General features: G+C 40.9%; 1 protein-coding gene across 3 annotated transcripts; it reads right to left on the bottom strand.

Moving 5' to 3' along the window:
* Nucleotides 1-5243: 5243 nt before the first annotated feature.
* Nucleotides 5244-20000, bottom strand: lnpk (lunapark, ER junction formation factor). 3 transcript variants are annotated; one of them, XM_061087290.1, is made up of 17 exons: nt 19892-20000; nt 18793-18863; nt 12116-12157; nt 11972-12022; nt 11718-11854; nt 11517-11575; nt 11136-11176; nt 10931-11014; nt 10801-10852; nt 10513-10629; nt 9884-9976; nt 9567-9672; nt 9228-9298; nt 8954-9124; nt 8545-8568; nt 8101-8190; nt 5244-7556 (listed from the first exon to the last, which is right to left on the bottom strand). In XM_061087290.1, the coding sequence occupies exons 2-17, from the start codon at nt 18817-18819 to the stop codon at nt 7342-7344; spliced, it is 1380 nt and encodes a 459-aa protein (XP_060943273.1). In that variant the 5' UTR covers nt 18820-18863; nt 19892-20000; the 3' UTR covers nt 5244-7341. The 3 variants fall into 3 exon arrangements, with proteins under 3 accessions (XP_060943273.1, XP_060943275.1, XP_060943276.1); XM_061087292.1 differs by lacking the exon at nt 8545-8568; XM_061087293.1 differs by lacking the exons at nt 8101-8190; nt 8545-8568.
* Nucleotides 20001-23380: the final 3380 nt, after the last annotated feature.

Here is a 23380-nt window from a genome sequence, read left to right as displayed (position 1 = left end):
TGAGATAACGCAAAACATGTTTCACCGTAACCCAATGTTCTTCAGTAGGGTCAGCAAAATGCTGTGATAACTTGCTCACCACGAAACATAGGTCAGGACGTGTAAAGGTTGTCAAGTAAATGAGAATGCCGACAGCCTCCCTGTACTTCTTCACATCAGACATTTTAGACGCATCTTCAGAGTAGTCTAACTTTGGGTCACATGGTGTTTCTCTAATTCTACACTCCTGCATGTGGAAACGTTCCAGTATCTTTTCAACACATCTCTTTTGTGACATTTTTACACAGCCGTCAGACTGGCTGAAGTCCATGCCCAGAAAATACTTCAACCTACCTAGGTCCTTCATCTTAAATCTGGTAGAAAGCATGTTTTTTACTTTCTCTAGACTCTCAGACCTACAGACTGTTTCTACCTCAAGTGGAATTTACGAACTGCACCACGTGGTCGTAAGAAAGAATCCGTCTGAACTTGTTAACAAGTCAGTTACTACACACTGAACTGGATTAACACCATTACATTCACAGTATGTTTAGAATATGTTCTTTTTTAATAATATTTTTATTACATTTTCTCATAACACTAAAGATACAGAACTGCTCAGACACGACAGAAAAGGGAAAAAAACAACAGAATGTGGGCATGTGGGTACAGTAAATAGAAAATAATTAAGAAAATAAAAATAAATGACAGTGGGCACATTTTCCAACCCGCCCCCCCTCCCCCTCAATCCCCCACATCAAGACAAGGCAGAGTCCAGATACGAGTAAATACAGAGCATACAAACATAGCGAGGCCACAAGGTGCACGTAACCACTTAAGACAAAGTCACAAAGACAGGCTAGGCTGATCTGGGAAATCCACGAAGCAAGGAAGATGACAGTGTGGGCCCGATATGCTGCAAGTAAGGGTCCCAGACCTTATAGAAGGCATCTATTTTGTAATGAAGCATGCACGTGATGTATTCACTAGGAATGCAGTCCATAACAATGTTGTGCCATGACTTTTTTGTTGGAGCAACATTCTTGTTCCAGAAGAGTAGAATGCTCTTTCTAGACAGTATATTGAAAAGTCTCCTGTGTTTACTGTCAGTGATCCGACCATCCGGGAGACCAAGTATCAGGCACATAGGGTCCATCCATATTGGGACACCAAAGATAACAGTCAGTTCAATCACAATACTAGACCAGTAGCTTTGTAATTTCACACATGACCAGAGGCAGTTGACATAATTACCAGTCTCAGAGTTGCATTTCCAGCAGAGTGGGGAGATATTAGCATCCATTTTGTTCTTGACAACAGGTGTTATATGCGTGCGATGTACAATTCTGAACTGTATGGATTTGGTGCGGTGTGGTGTCTTTAACTATGAAATCTCTAATTTGTAAATATCTGTAGAAGTCACCCTGATTGAATAAACCAAATTGTTGTTGCAACTGCTGGAAGGATAGTAAAGTCTGGCCTTTAAATAGATCACCTATTTTCTTCAGCCCTTGGGTGCTCCACACTTTAAAGCCCTGATCCCTTGAGCCTGGCAGGAAGTCCGGGTTATCAAGAATGGGAGTGAGAGGAGACGATTATTATTATACAATTATCTGTTAACTAGATGGAGCAAATGAAAACTTACTGTTTATCTCGTTGCGTCTGCTAAATAAGTAAATCAATTATTCCTTGATGACCCAAACTCTGCTGAGAGAAGAGAGGCCAAGTGCAATCAAGGAAAATGTTGGTCAATGTTTCTGGATGACACTTCTTAGGTTCTGTTCTGTTTACCACCTAGGAAATAACAAAGGGCATTAAAAACAATTTGGGAACTCACAGCACAGGGTATGACAAGGAGCACAGGGCCACGGCCAGTCTCTGTAGCCAGTGTCCCGGCAGGTACATGAGGTAAACACCCAGAGAGGTAGATATGTAGAAGACCGATGAGAACAAAAGCAGTCGGAAGATCCAACGCTGCAGACACAAACACACAAACACAGTGGTGAGGCAAAGAAACGATGATTTAAAAAATCATCACTTCATGTTGCTGATGTTTTGGCAACTTTAATACAGTGGAGTATTATAAAGAAAAGGAAGCAGGAAGAGAGAGACACAAGAGCAGCATCAATATACCATGGGATCGTTTCCAGCTCCCACTGCATACCAACATAAATGTTAAATAAAATATGTGACCATTAAGTTTGTTTTGAAAGTTGTGGTTTCAGTGTAAATGCTCCCAATACCTGTAACTTCAAACAGTCTCCAGTAAATAGGGAATCTTTGGTGTTAGCAGCTAACAGAGCTAGCAGCTAAAGTTAGCATCACAACACAGCATGTTTAACCCCCGCTGAGAGCAACAGAGAAGTAACATTAGAATAACTCACTGTCAGAAGATCAGCTCCAGATATTAAAACAGGTTTGCTGTGATTTCAAACCAGAGTTAATCAAAGTGCTAATCCAGTTAGCTAACAACAACAGAGCAGCAGAGATGGGCAAAAATACATCAAAATGTATTTTGATACAAAATACAAAATACCCCTCAAATAAATGTATCAAAATAAAATACAAAATACTGGTGCCAGAAAATGTAACAAAATACAATACATGTATTTTGTATTTAAAATATAGGAAATGCTTTTTCTGGATTTTCCATTTTTCTCACAATTTGGTATAGTAGAGCATTCAGGTTTGGGCTATATAATGTACACAAAGCTCTGGTGAACCCCTCAAAAAGGAAGAACAGTCACAGAATGCCAGTGTAACTAAGCAAAGCTATTAAAAGACAACACTACCGTTCAAAAGTTTGGGGTCACCCAGATAATTTTGTGTTTTCCATGAAAACTCACAGTTTTATTTATCAAATGAGTTGCAAAATGAATAGAATATATATTCAAGGCATTGACAAGGTTAGAAATAATGATTTTTATATGAAATATTAATTTTGTTCTTCAAACTTTGCTTTCGTCAAAGAATGCTCCATTTGCAGCAATTACAGCATTGCAGACCTTTGGCATTCTAGCTGTTCATTTGTTGAGGTAATCTGTAGAAATTTCCCCCCACGCTTCCTGAAGCACCTCCCAAAAGTTGGATTGGCTTGATGGACACATCTTGCGTGACATATAGTCAAGCTCCTCCCACAGCAGCTCAATGGGGTTGAGATCTGGTGACTGCGCTGGCCACTCCATTACAGACCCCCCCCCCCCCCCCTTCTCTTTCTACTCTGGTTCGAGCCCGTTTGTGCTGTTCTCTGAAGGGAGTAGTAACACCGTTGTAGGACATTTTCAGTTTCTTCGCAATTTTTTGCATGGAATAGCCTTCATTTTTCTGAGAACAATAATAGACTGGCGAGTTTCAGATGAAAGTTCTCTTTTTCTGGCCATTTTGAGAGTATAATCAAACCCACAAATGTGATGCTCCAGATACTGAAAGGAAGGCCAGTTTTATAGCTTTTTCTCACCAGCTAAACAGTTTGCAGCTATGCTACATAATTGCACAAGGGTTTTCTAATCATCCATTAGTTTTCTAAGGCGATTAGCAAACACAATGTACCATTAGAATACTGGAGTGATGGTTGCTGAAAATGGGGCTCTATACACCTATGTAGATATTACATTAAAAAACAGATGTTTCCACCTAGAATAGTCATTTACCACATGTACAATGTATATGTGATTAATTTAATGTTATCTTCATTGAAACATTGCTTTTCTCTGAAAAATTAGGTAATTTCTAAGTGACCCCAAACTTTTGAACGGTAGTGTTTATGTTACTGGGACTTAACAGCCCATAAACTTTGGCTTTGTATCAACAAGAAATTATTCATCACATATGAATAGCATCACACATAAGGCCTATATATACTTTAAAAGCAAAATATAGAATTAAAACCAGTTGTACACAGATAAAGAGCCTAAATAAATTACTGTACATCAAGTTCTGCACAGAAAAATGAATAAAAATAAAAGGTAAAAAGTAAATCAATATAAAAGTGAACACGTAACTTATCAAGTGAGTAGCCTACTTACTTCTCTTTTTCTGTACCTTGGCCAGTGGCATGGTCGGCCACATAGTTCTATATTACAGTGTTTAGTGTCTCATACAGGTTCACACTGACATCCTTATGACATAATAATCCTTCCATTTTGGTTCTTGAGACCCGACCACTGAGTAGCCAGTTTAGTTGCCTTTAAGAACAACTCACTTTTCAAATATTTCTGTTGTTAACCGCCTCCTGTGCGGATGAAATATTATTCCTGCAAACGAGAACAGTCTCTTAACCGGAGCTGAAGAGGGGAGGGTTGTGTTAAATCGAACAAAAAGGAGCTTGATAAGTGGTTACTGCTGAAGAGAAAGCACGTCTTTTCTGGTGTCCTCCAGAAACCAAGGGTCTCTAACTCAGCTTTGCTGTGGCTTGTGATCTCCTGCCTTTCCTGGACTTGAGTTTCTTCAGCTGAGAAAACAAAGGAGTCATCTTCCTCATCATCTTTGAGGTTGGAGGAAGCCGTTTCACTTTCTGCCACCAGGCCAAGATCTTAAGCTGAGTGGAGCATAAGCTGGTGGATTCGCCTCCTTTCTCCTGACAATCGTGGTGGTAGCCAGCGCATTTTGAAGAATGGGTGAACTCGTGAATTGTTTTTGGATTCGTGGAGAAAGTATCTTGAGTATTTTAAATACAAAATTACTCAACTCTAAAGTATTTTGTTACAAATTACGTTAGATTTTTTATCGGCCCTATCAAACACAAATTACAAAATACTCAAAGTAATTGAAATACGTATTTCAAATACAAGTAATAGAAATACTGCCCATCTCTGCAGAGCAGCAGGAAACGAAGCTGACACGATGAAGTTTCTGGGGTTTCTCTCTTTCTCTTTTGTTAACATGTTGTAATTAGCACTGCTAAGCTAAATAAACACTTACATTCTGCGGTGTTCTGCGTGTTTCTGTTATTCCCGGTCACTCACACTACACATACGTTGTTGACCTATAGAACAAAAGCTGCTCCGAGCGTTAAAGTTCAAGTTTTCTGTCTCATCTTTTCTTGCTGCATCTCTCAGGACGAAGTGAACCAGATTGTGACCAGTAATGTTGTGTTTCTTTTTTTTAATATATTTCTTTGTTTAGATCTGAAATAGCTTGAAAAATAAATCTCATTCAGTTGATGCCTTTCACTGTTTCTTGTTGTTTTATCCACAGCTTGGACTTATTCATGATCGATAAACTCGGGGACGACATTTAGGAATCATAAAAACACAACTATTGGCTTCTTTGGTTGCTTAAAAAACTTTATTAGACGTGCCATGCGTATAATAGACAACCAGCATTGGCAGAGAAGTACCAGTTAAACACAAATCAGTAACATGGGACAGGCACCGTGATGCAACAACTTCAGGAAACATCAGCTGCTTCAAGCAGGGAAATAATGAGGTAACTAAATGTCCAGCTATGGGGACGGATGAGCTTCATCGTCTCTCCTCTAGATTTAAACCTTCTGCTCGTACAAGCCGTCCCAGCAAAGTTGAGCACAATGATTCAGGGTTCGCTGAGATCAACAACTAATGAGCAACACACTCAAAGAAAATTCTATGTGTCAGCTGTTTGACCCACAAGAAATATTTTGCTTGTTAAACCTGCGTTTGTGACGAGACGACACAGGTGATACAACATATTTACATTTGAACTATTCAAAGTAACACAGTGTTAGCCGCTAGCTGTGAGAAAAGGCTAACTCTTTGTCAGAGGCGTCGAAGACGAGGAAAAGAGAAAGTGACCAAATTAGAAACCGGAGAATGAAAAGAAGGAAAATGTGAGTCACCTCCACAGTCTTTGATCTGTGTGGAAACCCGACAGCAATTAATATATTGTGTTGCGTTAATAACAAGAATAAACTGTTGTCACTAGTTCTCGTCGCTTCTTATTTGAATGTTGACATTGGACAGATTACACTGTGAGAAAAAGAATATACGAGCAGCAACCAAGGCACCAGCAGTCGGATGGCACATTTAAAACAAGCAAATTAATGAACGCACAAAGAATAAATATTTCAACACACACACTTGTCATCAGCAACGTGAGGTGACACAACCCAAACCAGGCAGATACCAAAATACTTGTGTTAGATACATCTGACATGTTTCAAACATTGGAGAAAAACCGGAACAAAATACGGCCGAATAAATACAAAGAGAAATTCAGTGCAAATTATGTCAAATTCATATAAGACAGCTGTGCATTTGGCAAAAATTATAATGAGACGTAGATAAATCAGCAGTAGTGGTGACAATTTTATGTGTTTTTCAGCTGTTTTACTGTTGCTCAAAAACCCAAATAAAATCCTCAAGGTAAAAAGTCAGCTCAGTCCCCGTCGCAAAGAAAATCAACTACAAAATCGATTAGAATAAACTAAAAGTGGAATAGTTCATTTTCAAAACCTGAATAGTCGACATGTCTCTCTCCTGGACGATGCAACGAGCGATCAGAAGAGAAACCAAACGTACAAGCGTCTCCACCCGAGATACATGTCCTCTCTCCTGCCACCAGGGGCTGATCTGAGTTCAGTTATTGTGTGGAGCACAGCAAAAACATTTGCCGTTGGTCTTTTATAAAAATCCAGCAATAGAATGTAAACACGGAGAAAAACACAACAACCAGACTCTGGTTTATCTGGTTTGTTTCTTCCTTTCACTTGAGATGTAAGTGTTGTCTCTTCCATTATTTGGGCCAAAAACTGCAACAAAGCATCTGAGTGCAAATATTGTTTCAATGCACCAACTCTGGTCGGGGGAGTTTTTGTTCGTATAGCCATTTACTTCCTGTCTGAGACAATTTGCTCAAACGTCATGAAAAGCACACGCAAAAATAAATCAAAGTTTTCCTCAGTGTTTCAGCATTACGATAAAAGTTCGAGAGACTAAAACTATGAGTGGAAACAAACACTTACTGGTGTAAACACAAACAGTGACGTTCTGCTTACTAAAAGTTTGTCTTCAAAAGCACCAACAAAACCATCAAAACAACTCATGTGATCCGTGTGAAAAGAAACAATAATACTTTGTAAAATATGCAGAAACCAAACCAGTGGAGACAAAAAGTAAAACGACCAAAATAAGTGTGAGGCCTTTAGATTTGAGCATCTGAAGACAGACCCTTTGTGAACAAGCATTTTTATCTCACATCTTAAAGCAGCCAACTAATAAAATCCTGTGTGAATGTTAAAACTAATTCGGTTCATCACCTCGTAACCAAATGTTGAGCAAAACTAGAAACCTTCTTTATCAAGAAAAAGCCTTAAGATAAAAACTACAATCAACCTTTGTCTCAACAGGGGATCACACACCCCTGGTTATTGTCTGGACTCTGCAGCTATGATGGCTGAGATTCTGCCACAGAGGGGGGGCTGTGACACGGGTTCGATTCCCCCTCTTCCCCCTGTGCCGCCTCCATTTCCTCCACCTCCTCCTCCTCCTCTTCCTCCTCATGAACGGCTTCCTCCTCCTGATGCAGCTCCTCCTGTGATTGGCTCTCACGCAGTGCTTCTTCTTTAGCGGATGCTTCATCTTCTCCCATCTCCTTCTCATCTGAGGAGAAGACACGTAGATAAGACATTTATAGGGACTAGAAAAGAGAGAGAACAAGGAGGAAAGACGGAGGATCTGAAATAATTGTGATTTGATTGGTTGTTCGGAGTAAAAATCAGCAGTAAATCAAAGATAATGAGCAGCATTCCCTGAGTTAAGGTTAAAGTCAGTTAAAGAAGATGTTGACTAAACAGTGTTGGGGTGAGTAGAGAAAAGAAAAGAGGCATTAATAACTTCCCATAAACTGTCCCATCAACAACACTGATTCATTTATGCAGTTGATTTGATCATTTTCAACACAAACACACATCGTTTCAGCTCAGCCAGAGACGCTGGTGTCTCTGGCTGACACGATTCAAGGTGGATCTCAAATATCACAGAAAATCAACTGGAGACTGTGGTGAAGGGACTTGAGCCCAGTTTAGGCAGGATTCATGTTTCAGGGGGGGAATGATTAATTGAGGACCAAACAAACATGTCAAATCAGTTCAAATTAAGCCAGATCAGAACATTGCACAGAGGAGGGGGGGGGGGGCTGGGGAACCTGGACTCTGCAGAGGTCGGCTCTGAGGGATCTTTGGACTCGGCTGGATCTGGAAACTGTGGACCAGATTCCACGGAGCCGGAGCTTTAGCTAGAGGCAAGATCACAGTGTTAAACCCAGTGCTCCCAGTAACGCTGCCCTGGAAATGAGCTGTGGAAGTAGAATGTGATGACTGAGCGGCTGCGAGCTGCTGGTGGAGCGAATGAAAACAGTTGTTGTTCCTTCTACTTCACACTAAGCTGAACCTGTGAGGACATTATACACATAAGTTGTCTCCTCACAGCAAGAACAGGATCAAACTTTCCACCTGATTTCATTGGCTAGTAAAAGAATAAAGACACAACTTCACAACCAATCTAGTTGTGCTTCTGAATATAAATCTAAAAACACGGTTACTTCTTGAAGTTGAAAAGAAGGAGATATGTGAAGCTGGTGGTGTCTCACCTCTGCTTGCTCTTTTCTCAACGACTACAAAGGGATCAAATAAAAGTTGGCATCATTAAAGTTGGGAAAAGAATCAAACACAAACAAATGAGATGATTAACTGCGCTAAAGAAGCATTTAACACTGAGGTTAGGACATAGAGTGAGTAAAATAGAAGCTCTTCACAACAAGTCTCTCAGGTGTTAAGCTCAAATATTCAGGTCTCAAGTTTTAACCAACTTCCTAAATTCTGTTCTTGCCTTAGATTTAGACCTAATTTAGCTTTAGTCGATGTCTGACTGTTGTTTTCTGCATCAAATCAAACATATTGGTAATTTCTTAAACTTAAAAAAACCTGAGGAGACCCAGTTTTGTGAATTCTTGCTCACTGCTTGTGTGTGTTTCTATCTGTGTGTGTGATTCTTTGTACCTCCAGAGGGGGGCGCACTCTCCTCTGTGTCCGTCCCAGAACGAGGTGATGGTCCAGGGGAGCGTGTCTCAGCTCGCAGCTTCCTCTCGTAGCTGAACTCTGGAAGCCGCGGAGCCTGAGGACGTGTCTTCCTGGCTGGATTCAGGAAGTAGCAATACACACAGCGGAATGCTGGAGGGACAGAGAGAGAGAGAGAATTCAAAACAATAACCAAGACCTGAAAACAACAACATCTCCAGTTTGCTTTGTTATGACTTCTGACTCAAGTTCTTACCCAGGTATTCAAACTCCTCTTTTAAAGCCATGCCATTATGAGAGAAACACTGCTGGCAGATCAATGCGTATCTGTGGGAAAGAAGGAGGAACGGAGGGAGAGACACTATTTATTTAAGGGTTATGAGACCTTACACAAAGGTCTTTACATCTAAAGCAGAATTACAAACAGTCAAGTTGAAGGAAATACGGTCACAATATCTCCTTCTGTTCCTGGGTCACAGGATCGAATAACAGTGAGGAATGTGTCAGTGCAGAACATTGTGATGTCACAGTGAAGTTGAACTGTGACTTTCTGGGCGTCATCATTTTATCCAGAGGCGTGAAAAGGGCTCTTCACCTGTTCTGAGGTCCGTCCCCCACCAGGTACTCGATGACTCGATCCACAGCTCCTCTGTCTCTGGGTAGAACCGGTCTGGCTAATGGAGGACCTGGGGGGTGCATGCCTGAAGAAACCACACACAGGAATCAATATATTAGATTAAAGTGAGTGATTCAGATAAGATTTAAATTTGATTGATTTACTATCCTGAGCTCTGCTGGCCTCAATATATTACACAATGTCACTGGTGTTGTCTCAATCTGATACAAGGGAAATATCTACACACACATACAAGGATGGAGAGATGAGATTCTCTCTGGGGCTTTAGAACCTACCTACACCCGGGATGGGAGAGCAGGGTGTCCTTGGTAGTGCCCCATGCAGGACTGAGCCAGACAAAGCAGATCTCTCTGGTGGTCCTCCTGGAGCTGAGAGAAGGACAGGTTCGGTCAGGGCAGCAACACAGGACAGACACGCAGACTAATGTCTAAAAGGACTAAGTCAAAGGAAACTGGATTTACAGTCCATGACAGCTGCCTTTGACTCTGTGCTTGGCTCTGGGGAATCTTCATCAAAACACAGGAGCTGTTTCACATGTGAACTCGGGGGAATGCCCAAACCTGACTCTTCAGATGTGTTTGACCTTTCACACACGTGAGACACATTCACACCTATTGTAAATACTATTGTCAGAGTAGAGTGAGCAGGAGGAGGGATACATATGTCCTCAACACAAACACGTCCTCTCACTCGCTGCTAATTCTCAAGACCGGCTCCATTCACAGATTTATCGAATCAGACATGACAACGACTTTGTAAAAAAGAGCTGAAGGAGACAAATCTGTTAACGTTCTCCATTTTCACTCCTATGGGAAAGCAGCATCTTGCTTGTGTTACTTCGAGAAATATGAACCTCTCATGTTCATCTGTGATGATCCAGCACTACTTCTGCGTCTTTCCTTACCCACAGGTGTGCCCCCGGGTCCCAATGGGGACCGTGCTCCGGGTGGGGGCGTCATCGTCATGAGACCTGGGTTACCCATTGGCATGGGTCTCATTGCCACGCCTCTTTGTCGAATCTCTGCATAGAGGAAAGAAACTCATTTGAACTGCGATGCATTCTTGTGACAATAAATCCCTTGTTGTAACTCTGGCCCCGCTCTCGGTGCAGCTCTGGCCTGTCTGAGAGCACCGAGAAGACTTAAACTGTGATGCTTTATCTTTCTGCTTTTTATATTGACGTGTGTCATACCTTGTCCTGGCCTGGGAGTCATCTGCGGACGCACTGGGGTCGACTCCAGCTCCTGCAACACAACAACAAACAAGCGTCAGATAAAACAAAGATACAGGAACAGAAACACACAGAAAAAAACAGCACTCACAGCCTTCCTCTTCGCTTCTGGATCAAAGCGCTCCAGGATGACTTTTGCATTTTTATACGTCTCAGTTTCCATCACGTCCTCGAGCTGGAAACACAAGCCACAAAAACTTTATTTACAACATGCAGGCTGAATTGTGGTACCTTTATTAAAACACACAGGAGAAGAGAGGCAGTGAAATGTGAACAATGAAGGATTCAACACTCACAATCTTTTTCTTGGAAACCTTTAGGTCTTCTAGTTTATCATCTAAAAGCAGAAGCATGAATAAAGTTAGTCAGTTCACTTCATCCTAAATCAATTAACGACATATTGTGAAAAACATATTTTTGACATAGTGTACTGATCAATTTGTACTATTATATTATCATACAGCTACATTTGTGGTGTGGGTTTTTGCAGTTTAAGATTGTATTCACTTATTATTTTCTGCTGTTTACAACATAAAAAAAGTCATGTCAGCCGTCTGCATGTAGAAAATATTCTTTAAGTATGTAGTCAAAATGCCATTGGTAATTTCTACAATCGAGAAAATGAAATTACAATTATCTGTTAACTAGATGGAGCAAATGACGGAGAGACAACTTACTGTTTCTCTCAGTGCGTTTGCAAAAGAGGAAAATCAATAATTTCCTGATGAGCCAAACTCTGTTGAGAGGAAAGAAAGAAGAGAGGCAAAGTGCATTCAAGGAAAATGTTGGACAATGTTTCCAGAGGACACTTCTTAGGTTCTGTTCTGTTTACCACGTAGGAAATAACAAAGGGCATTAAAAACAATGTGGGGACTCACAGCACAGGGTATAAGAAGAAGGGCAGGGCCATGGCCAGTCTCTGCAGCCATTGTTCAGGCAGGTACAGAAGGTAAACAACCAGAGAGGTAAACAGGTAGAGGACTGACGAGTAGAAAAGCAGCCGCCCGATCCACAGCTGCAGACACAAACACACAAACACACAGACACACAGACACACAAACACAGCGGTGAGGCAAAAGAAACAGTAATTTAAGAACATCGCTGCATGTTGCTAAAGTTTTGGCAACTTTACCTTTTGCAGCCGTTGGTTTTTGGTTCTAAACTCCTCCAGCTCTTGGATCTCCTACAGGAGGATACAAGAAGGTTAAAGGTCCGTTATGAAAAAGCTTATTGGGAAACTGGACTTGCCGGCACAACGTTTCTGTGGTATCAGTACCTTGTCTATGCTCTCGAGCTGCTCCACTGTGGTCGGCTTTGCCTAAATCAAGGATAAAGATCAGAGAATCATCATTAGGTTCATTCAGAAGAAGTAACACTGGGTCTCTAAAGCTTTCAGACAATTTCAGACATGAACTCAAGCAAATGTACAGAACATTGGGTTTGATCGTTTGGCTTTAACATGTGAAGAATGCAGCAGGAGATTATCCCGGTCAAAAGCTTTGATAACAACAGGAAATGTGTGGAGCGGAACTTCCGGTGTTGCAGCTAATGGAGTAGGACGTGTTTCTCAGAGCTCCTGCAACAACTTTTTAAAAAACTATTTTAGGTACACCTTTTCCATCTTTCTTCGATGTGTGTTTTCCCCACCTCCATAATCTAAATTTAACGCCGTCTTTTTGCCGACCAAAATGCCTCAAAAAGCCAAACCACATGTACAACCGCCGCGGCCTGCTTCACACACTGCATCCCCGCCTCGTAGTGATCCCCCCTCCTGCCTGGTCGAGGCTACAGGTGGGGCTCCATCACACGACTTCAAGGCCGAACTGCTATCGTGACTCCGTGTTGAAATGGCAGTTATTTTCAGAGCTGAACTTCAGGCTGCCTCGGCCGAGACCTTGTCAAGCATCAAGACTGAACTACAGGCAGTGAAATCGGAGTTATCCAGCAGCATTGCAAACATCCAGTCTGAGGTGCGCACTCTGAAGAACACCGTAGGTGAAATGGAAACATCGCTCTCCTCCTGCACCGATGACATTGCTACCATACAGGCTAAAGTGGTGCACCTGACAACTGAGCTGACAAGACTGGACAATAAATGCGAAGATCTGGAGGCGAGATCCCGGCGTAATAACATACGGTTAGTGGGAATTCCCGAAGATTTTTCCAACTTTTCTGCTGCTGCGGATGTTTCCTCTCTGCTCAAGGAGGCTTTTGAGCTGGAGAAAGAGCCGCTCGTGGACCGCGCACATCGTACCCTCCAGCCAAAGCCGAAGCCGGGAGAGCGCCCTCGACCCATAATCGCTCGTCTTCACTATCATACAGACTGTGTGGACATATTGCGCCGAGCCAGAACCCAGCAGCGGATCAAGGTTGGAGAGCTGAGTTTCTCCGTCTTTCCCGATCACACCCCGAAGACGGCTCGTGCCCGAGCCGCCTTTAATGATGTTCGTCGCCGGCTCCGGGAGATACCAGGGATCCGCTACGGTCAGCTCTACCCGGCGCGGCTCCGGATCACACACAACGGTGCAGAGAAGAGGTTTGATTCGGCGGAGGAGGCCAGCGCATTCATCAGGTCGCTCAACTTGTAAGAGATCCGTGAGGTGATACACACCGGTGAGGAAGCAGTGACAGTTCATATTGACATTTATTACTTTTTTCAGTTAATCTGTTTCCTCTTATTTTCATAAACACACAGTATGTGGTTTTCAGTTTAACTTGGTCTTGATTGGCTGTACCTTCTTGTCAAATGTTGCTAGACTTGCAGGAGCTTAACCCGAAGCTTGATAGTTATGCAAAAAGCCGAAAGTGTTCGCTTTAGGGATCTGACTCCTTGTGGAGTTAGCACTGGGTTCTCCATCGTTTGGGGATGGGGACGTTGTAAGTGCAATTGGGGTGTGTGGGGGTGGTTCAATGTGTGTGTTTTGGTTTTTTTGTGTTTTTGTGTGTTTTTTCTTTCTTTTTTCTTTCTCTTCTTCTCCCTTTTTCTTCTTCTTCCTTCCTTGGGGATCCGCATTCAGTCTATTTCTATCTCTAGGGATTTAACATATGGCCACCAATACTAATACTTCTGATGTCCCACTCACTGGATCCTCTGTGAGACTCTTGAGCTGGAATATTAAAGGTATGGGGAGTCCAATTAAGAGATCAAAGATATTTGCCCATTTGAAACGTCTTAAAGCGGACTTAGTGTTCCTGCAGGAAACCCACATGCGTGCTAAAGATCAGGTCAGACTTAAATGTCCCTGGGTTTCTGAGGTGTTTCACTCTAATTTCAACTCTAAGGCCAGAGGGGTCGCTATTTTAATTGGTAAGTCAATTCAGTTTTCAGCTTCTAAGGTGATATCAGACAAAAACGGCAGATCCTTAATTGTTGCAGGTACGTTATTCCATATTCCCATTTTATTAGTTAACATATATGCCCCCAATTTCGATGATCCACACTTTATGAATAAGCTATTTGAACGTCTTCCCTCATTGAACAACAGCCTCCTCATAATTGGCGGGGACATGAACTGTGTAATTGATCCCAACTTAGACCGCTCCAACCCACGTACTCTGACTCCTTCTTCAATGGCGAGGTCACTTTCAGATTTTGTGTCCAGGAACAGTTGCACTGATCCTTGGAGATTTAATAACCCTCATAACAAGGAATATTCCTTCTTTTCTCAGATGCATCAATCTTTCTCTCGGATTGATTATTATTTTATTGATGCTAAACTTATTCCCAAAGTACTGTCTGTTAATTATCATCCTATTGTTATTTCTGACCATGCCCCTCTTTCTTTAGATATTCAGTTCTCTTCACAACCCCGGTACTCGACACCTTGGAGGTTTAATACATTACTTCTCTCAGATGATAAGTTCACCAAATTTATTACAACTAAAATAGATGATTATATCTCTCTAAATCAAAATGATATGGAACCAGTTTCATGTTCACTGCTATGGGAATCATTAAAAGCATACTTGAGGGGACAAATTATTTCTTACTCTGCCCACTTAAATAAGTCCCGCAAAGCCAAATTGCAAGAAATCTCTATCAATATCACCAAATTGGACCAACAACTCGCTACTTGCTCCTCTCCCAGTTTACTTAAACAGCGTGTCGATTTACAGAATTTGATCTCATCACCACTAGTGATGCAGAGCGACTTATTTTACGATCACACTCCACATATTATGAACATGGTGACAAGGCAAGTCGTCTTCTAGCTCATCAACTACGCCGCCAAGCTGCTTCACGTATGATCCCTCAAATAAAAGATTCATCTGGCTCATTGCATAAGGACCCCACCACCATTAATTCGGTCTTTCACTCATTCTATACCTCTTTATATAAGTCTGAATCTCCACCTGACACCACTGAATTGAATTTATTCCTAGATAGCCTCATCTTCCCTGTGATAAGCCCAGATGCTGCAAAAGAACTTGACTCACCATTAACAGTAGAAGAAATCACTTTCGCTGCGAGAGGTATGCAAAATAACAAGGCTCCTGGCCCTGATGGATTTCCAGTGGAATTTTTTAAGAGATTTCAGGATAAATTGTCCCCTTTGCTACATGCTGTTTATAAGGAATCACTTGAACATTGCACTCTCCCTCCCACCTTAAGGCAAGCCTCCATAAGTCTCCTCTTAAAAAAAGAGAAAGATCCGAATCTCTGCGGCTCATACAGACCTCTTTCATTGATAAATGTAGATGCTAAGATTCTTGCTAAAGCTTTGGCCTATCGCCTGGAGAACATTGTACCAACTATTGTCTCACATGAGCAAACCGGATTTGTTAAGGTGCGACAGTTATTCTTTAACGTCCGAACACTCCTAAATATTATTTATTCTAAAACTGCCACAACAACACCTGAGGTAGTGATCTCGGTCGATGCTGAAAAAGCATTCGATAGGATTGAATGGGACTATTTATTTACTGTACTAAAGAAGTTTGGACTGGGTAATGGGTTCATTTCGTGGATACGTCTCCTTTACACATCACCACAAGCAAACATTTCCACTAATGGCATTCAGTCCAATTTTTTTACTCTAACCCGTGGCACCAGACAGGGGTGTCCCCTATCTCCTCTATTGTTTGCGCTAGCTATAGAGCCCCTGTCAATCTTTCTGAGGTCCTCCTCCACTTTTACTGGGATCTCACGATTGGGCACAGAATTTAAATTGTCACTTTATGCTGATGACTTATTGTTGTATGTCTCAGATCCTGTCCTTTCGATTCCCACAATCTTATCTGCTTTCCAGAGATTTGGTTCTTTCTCAGGCTATAAAGTGAATACTTCTAAAAGCGAATGCTATCCTGTCAATGCTTCAGCATTACGGCTCACACAATCAGATGTCCCTTTCAAAATGAGCCTTTCTGGCTTTAAGTATCTCGGGATCAACGTAACCAGAACGTTAAACTCTCTTTTTTCTGCTAATTTCTCACCTTTAATGTCTAAAATTAAGTCTGACCTCCAAAGATGGAAGAGCTTGCCTCTCTCGTTAATTGGAAGAATTAACGCGTTTAAAATGAATATTCTGCCCAAATTTCTTTTTTTGTTCCATTGTCTCCCACTTTTCCTGCCAAAGCAGTTTTTTAAAACAATCGATCAGACTTTTTCTGACTTCTTGTGGTGTGGAAAGGCTCCTAGGATCCGCAAATCCACACTTCAGAGATGTAAATTCAATGGCGGATTAGCACTTCCGAATTTTCAACAGTATTATTGGGCGACACACATTCAAAAAATTTCATTTTGGTTCAAGTCAGTGAATCTGCCATGGTGCCACCTAGAGGCACAGTCATGTGTTTCATCCTCCTTACCTGCTCTACTTACCTCTTCTATTCCATCCAACCTCTCAGGCTTCACAAATAATCAAGTGGTTCACTCCACACTTAAAATTTGGTATCAGTTTAGGAAACACTTCAAATTTAAATCAACATCTACTTTAGCTCCTTTACTGAACAATCATTTATTTCGACCTCCACTTACAGATTCAACCTTTCTCACATGGCATAATAGAGGCCTGAAATGTTTTAAAGATCTTTACAAAGATGGTATTTCTCGCAGCTTTACAAATCTCTCAGGAGAATTTCATCTCCCAACTTCTCATCTATTTCATTACTTTCAAATTAGACAATGCGCTAAAGCTTTGTTTCCATTTTTTCCCTCCTCGCCGCCGACCCTACAATGGGAGTTGCTTTTAAACCACGATCCACTTCAAAAATCCCTCATCTCTAAAGTTCATAATGAACTTCTGTCTTTTGATTGCTCTCCAATTACTAAAGTTAGGGCTGCCTGGGAAGATGAACTGGATCTAAATTTGGAGGATGACTGGTGGGACACCGCTCTTAAGAAAATTCATACAAGTTCATACTGCGCTCGTCTCACACTTGTACAATTTAAAGTTCTGTTTAGAGTCCACTTTTCTAAAGCGCGATTGTCGCAAATCTACCCCAGTATCACTGACAAATGCGACAAATGTCATGCTTCATCCTGCAATTTAACCCATATGTTCTACTCTTGTCCGCTACTCTCTTGCTTTTGGCTGAACTATTTTGATACCATGTCAAAAATACTTTCAGTGATTATAAAAGTCTCCCCCCCATGTTGCCATATTTGGGCTCCCAGAGAACCATAACCGGTTTACCTCTAATCAATTAGACATTTTAGCTTTCACTTCTTTACTGGCAAGACGCCACCTTCTTCTCAACTGGAAGTCAACTAAAGCTCCCTCCAGCACTCAGTGGCTCAACGACACCATGTCTTTCCTAAAACTGGAAAAGATTAGATATTCTGTGAAAGGTAGCTCTAACAAATTTTATAGTAAGTGGCTTCCCTTTCTTACATTCTTTCACTCTCTCCAGTCTCTGCCCCCTGATTGACGGACCCCCCCTCTCTCTCTCTCTTTTCTCTCTTTCTTCTTCCTTTTTATTCATTCATTTACTTATTCTTTTTTTTTTTTGTGTGTGTTTTCTTTTGTTTTTTGTTTTCCCTTTAATTTATTAATACTGTGCAGCTTTAATCCTTAATTATTACTTAATAGAATTTACAGTTATCTATCTTTCATTATTATTATTATTTTCATTGAGTTGTGTAATGTATTGTTCGTATGACCACGTTCATGTGGTCCATAAAATAAGAAAAACATCCTAGGAGGAAGACTGTATACCCCACTCTTAATCCATCGTGATGCACAGTGTTTTTATGGTGTCAATGTCTCTATATATTGTTAATTGTCAGACTGTGATTTTGTGATACCTAATGTAAATTTGACATTGCTTCCTGTTCTACTGTGCCATACCTTCTAATAAAAATATTAAAAAAAAAAAAAAAAGGAAATGTGTGGAGCCTTCAGGTCAGGGGTAGCGCCTCGTTGACTCTGACATTTACATTCTCACATTCAGCCCCTCTGGATAATTTCCCTATCGTGACACAGATTCAGAGCTGACAGATCTGTCTGTGAACACATGCTTAACTGGTGACTTATCAAGGGTTCAGTTCACTGAAATATCTCAGCAACATGTGTCACATTTCAATACAACCGTACATGTGTGTATCTCTGTTTATACCCCAATCTCTCTCCTAGATACAAGATTTACACTTTAAACTTTCTGTTGCTTGCCGTCTTCTCTCTCTCTCTCTCTCTCTCTCTCTCTCTCTCTCTCTCTCTCAGGAGCCTTCTCTTTCCCTTTGACTTCTCCAGTATGTCTAAAAATAGCTGATGAATTTCCTCCAGCTCGGTCACAGGGTTCGGTGAGTTGATGACTCACCCTCCAAAGAATCCTCGAAATACATTAATCAGTTAATGTGAACTAATTAAAAACTCTGCTTTGAAAAGCTCAGAAACAGGTTTGAGACTGTAGAAGAAAATAATCTGGTTGTCTTTGCAGGTTACAAGAAAAACATTTAAGATTTTATGACACATGTATTAGTTTTGTTATTTCTCTTTTCTCTGATCCACTCACCTTCCAGCGGGATATCAGAGCCCCCATGTCTGCAGATCACAGCACGTCGCTGCTTTGCTTCCTCTGGTTCACTGCGGAACCATAAAACCAAACCAAAGCACATAATTACGGTTACACAACACGGGCTGTAAGTAACATGTACACAAGACTTATATAATCACAGGATTAAAAAAGCGGCCTATAGAACAACTGGATACAAAGGCTGCTGTTGTTGCTGTGCCTTAAGAGAGAAGATATTCCTCCTTTACTCGACTGAACTAAAACCCACATGCTGGGAGGCAACTCTTTGACCTAATAACTGACATAGGACACAGTTCATACAGATAAAGGTCGCTGGATAAAGGTCAAACCTAGTCACTAGATACAAGGACATTCAGGGCGGGTTCACCTTTAGACTAGATATGACCTAAGTCCCTTGAACACTTTCATGTATGAAGACATTTAACTTTGCTACTCGTCGGTAAGATATTGATGAAGTTGTTTTTCTCTATTTGCATTATGTGTTTTCCTCCTTTGTAGTGCTTTAAACTCTCTTGGTCACAGTGCTCGTGGTTTATTAAAGGCCAAATATGATAGTTGTGATGTCACTGCTGTTAATACAGTGGAGTATTATAAAGAAGCAGGAAGCAGGAAGAGAGAGAGACAAGAACAGCATCAATATAACATGGGATCGTTTCCAGCTCCCACTGCATACCAACATAAATGTTAAATAAAATATGTGAACATTAAGTTTGTGTTGAAAGTTGTGGTTTCAGTGTATATGCTCCCAATACGTGTAACTTTCAAACAGTCTCCAGTAAATAGGGAATCTTTGGTGTTAGCATCTAACAGAGCTAGCAGCTAAAGTTAGCATCACAACACAGCACGTTTGACACAGCTGAGATCAACATTAGAATATTTCTGTGTCAGAAGATGAAGCTTCAGACATTAAAACAAGTTTGTTGCGATTTTAAACAAGAGTTAAACAAAGTGCTAATCCAGTTAGCTAACAACAACAGAGCAGCAGGAAGCGACGCTAACACGATGACGTTTCTGATGTTTCTCTCTTTCTGTTCTGTTAGCATTTTGTAATTAGCACGTAAGCTAAATAAACACTTACATTCTGCGGTGTTCTGCGTGTTTCTGTTATTCCCGGTCACTCACACTTCAGGTGTTAGCCGAAACAAGCTAACATCTGATGATCTGACATCTCAGCTGCCAGGGGACCAGTTCTGCGCGGACTGATGACGTCACCTGGTGTTGGCGTCATCCGAGAGCGGCGGTGGACCATTTTATTTCCCAGAGTCCTTCGCGTTGTAGTCTTTTTTTTCTAAGTAGTCCTTTTTTGTTTTGATAACATCTTTACAGTCTGTGGTTTTTCCAAAGATTTAATGTCGTTGTGACTTTATCAAATAGATTATTGGTGTAAAAGAAATGTTATTTTTGCTTGGTAACCATAGTTACTGTAGTAATAGGCATGGTATTGTGGTTTTATGGGTTTTGATTTAGTAGATTCACGTTGCTATCTGGCAAACAATCATAATATATAATAGTACAAACGCAAATAGTTATAAGAAACAAATGTGACGATATTTGAATTTGAGAATACGGAGTTTTTTCTTCAGCACCTTTCAAAAGCAAAGTTATTCATGCTTTACATATAAGACGTGGAAATAAAGTTTACGACTTCAAATAAAACACACACAAAGCAACATAACACCACCGCATTAATGTTCATTGAAACAAAGTATAAATAAAGAAAAAACACACAAATGAAATACAACTTCGTGCTTTTTACATTTAACCACTAGATGTCGCCGTTTCATTATTTAATGGGACTCCACTGCATTTAGTTCGGTGCGCGTGTGTGTGTGTGTGCGTGTGTGTGTGTGTGCGTGTGTGCGTGTGTGTGTGTGTGCGTGTGTGTGTGTTTGTGTGTGTGTGTGTGTGTGTGTGTGTGTGTGTGTGTGTGTGTGTGTGTGTGTGTGTGTGTGTGTGACGCGAACAAGGACCGGTTTATTTCACTGAGTTGTCAGTAATGATATCAAATCATGTTACTGGTCCCAGCCCCACAACATTTACTATCAGATAGCATTTAATCTCATCATAATCATAAATTCTAACAGAATTCCTTTGTATCCTTTGTATTGTTTTGAATTTTCTTTACAAGTTGAAATCGCTTATTTTGGGAATGGAGCACCAGTGAGTCATGCAGAACCTCAGACATACATTCACACTATTGTTGTGTTTTATTTGGTATCTAACTCATTTATTCCAAAGGAGACTGGCTCTCACACACACACACACACACACAGACAGACACAGACACACACAGTATATTTCCCCACAGTGGCTCCTCTGTTATCACATCACAGAAGATGTTGTGACGCTGGAGCATCTCACTAATATTCAGCAGCATTTGCTCTGGTCCCTTCTGAGCTGTTTCTGATTAGCTGCTGCGGAGTGCACAGATCTGGCCTTCGGCTTTAATGCTCACAGCTTCCTCTGGAGCCCCGAGAGTTATGGGCCCAATAAAACTCTCTCTCTCTTCTCTCCCTCTTTTACACACACACGCTCACACAGACACACACACATGCACACACAGATACACGACGTGCTGTTGATGTGTATATGATAGCTGATGAGTAATCCAGATGCTGATGTTATTTCCGATTCATTAACCCGTAATAAATTAAACACTCAGAAGGAAAATGAACAGCAGGGACGAACCTCCTCTTCCTCACTCACCAAACACACACTCACAGATATGCACGCACACACACACACACACGCGCTAAACAAATGGACGTGGACAACACCAACCAGTGATCACGTCATGTCCAAATAAAACAAAATATGAACTCTTATTTGGGGAAACAAGTGTGCGTGAACTATATTTAAATCTGTTTAGATATTGTAATTAGGCGTTTAGCTTATTTGGCCCATGTAACCTACTTACTTGTGATAACACGGAGGTTTCATTAGACAGCTCGCATCGTGTTGGTCGATCAGCAGTTTTCCAGGAGCCTCGCGCTGCTCGGAGCAGATCTAAAATAAACTTCCTATATCAGGACGTTTGCGCAGATTAATATCTCAGATCCCCTGAGAAATGTGATGGAATCAGTATGAAGTTACTTATACAGTCTTACTTCATCTAACCTGTAAAATACAGCAAAGTGTATTATAGTGTAATATAATTTAATATGGTAAAAACAATTACACAAACACACAGTTATATATAGTATTATTGTCTCCCTGTGTGATCCAGTGAAAGGCCTGCGTGCCACCATTTGCTGGCTGGCATTTGATGGACGGCACATGGGCTGACACGCAGTTTATTGGACTTGACAGTCAGTGTGTGTCTGTCCAAAAAGTGAGAGACACCTGCGTGAGGACACATGTCCACGTCCATGTGGACTCTCGGCTCCACGGGCCCTGGTCGCTCAGTCTCTCCTCCATCCAACAAGGTAAAACCTTCTGATACTCTGCTTCATCCAACCGTTTATTAAAAGGTTTATTTCGCTATTACATTATTCATGCCTTCATTTGTATTAATTTATTAATATGTTCTTACTTTGCTCTCTGTGCGTTTTGATTCTTCCCATTCACGAGGAATTGTTTTTCATTAAGTTCTCGCTGTTCTCTTTAAATGCGTCGAATTTTAATGTATAACATGTCTCGTGTTCTCTAAACGCAGATTAGTTTGGTTTAAAAACATGTCATTCAAATTACTGCCGTAAATATTAACATCATTATGAAGATTTATATTAAGTAGTGAATTGCTGCAAGCCCTAAATAAGCTTGGCCAGGTTTTTACACCGATATTCACTATGTTTGAATTTATTTAAATTAGGAAACTCCTTTTAAGAAAATAGCGAACGGCGGTATTGTTGATTTCTCTGATGATCCTGAAAATAGTCCTACTACTACTACTTCTACTTCTAGTTATAATAATAGTCATTATTATTATTATGTTATAGTGGAAAGCACTTCACATTGAGCTTGGAAAATATATATGAATAAATTAATTGTTATCATTATTTCTGCATTTTAGTCAGTGCAATAATAAAACGATCTATTTCTTAGTATTAAAACACGCTGCTGCTTCAGGCCCTGCGTCATTAATATCGTCAGCGGTTTGAAAGTGAATCCTAAACTCTGTGTTTCGTTTCACATTTCGAAATATATAAGATCGCAATAAATTGCAAATCCGATGTGAATCCGGTTTGTTCCTGGATTTAAATCAAACACTAAAACGAGTTAAAAGTTGGAAACATGCAGGAGAAGGCCCGAGGCACCTTCACTCACAAATCCACAAATTCACAAATCCACACAACGTAAAAAGCACAGAAACACTTTCCTTCTTACAGCAGAGTCCTGAGTGTGTTTAGTCTAATTCTAGTGAGATAATATTTAATAAAACATGTGTAACCTGATAAAAAACCTTCAGCTCAAAAATGTGCGCTTTACATGGCTTACGCGCTGAGGAAGAGGAGGAGGAGGAGGAGGAAGAGGAGGAAGAGGAGGAGGAGGAGGAAGAGGAGGCCTACAGTCAGTGGAGGCCGTCACTTGTGTTGTTGTGGGATGTAAAACACCAGAGGAGCTGCAG

Source organism: Limanda limanda, chromosome 15 (genome assembly GCF_963576545.1).
Source record: "Limanda limanda chromosome 15, fLimLim1.1, whole genome shotgun sequence".
Lineage (NCBI taxonomy): Eukaryota > Metazoa > Chordata > Actinopteri > Pleuronectiformes > Pleuronectidae > Limanda > Limanda limanda.
This window is presented reverse-complemented; position numbering and strand designations above follow the sequence as displayed.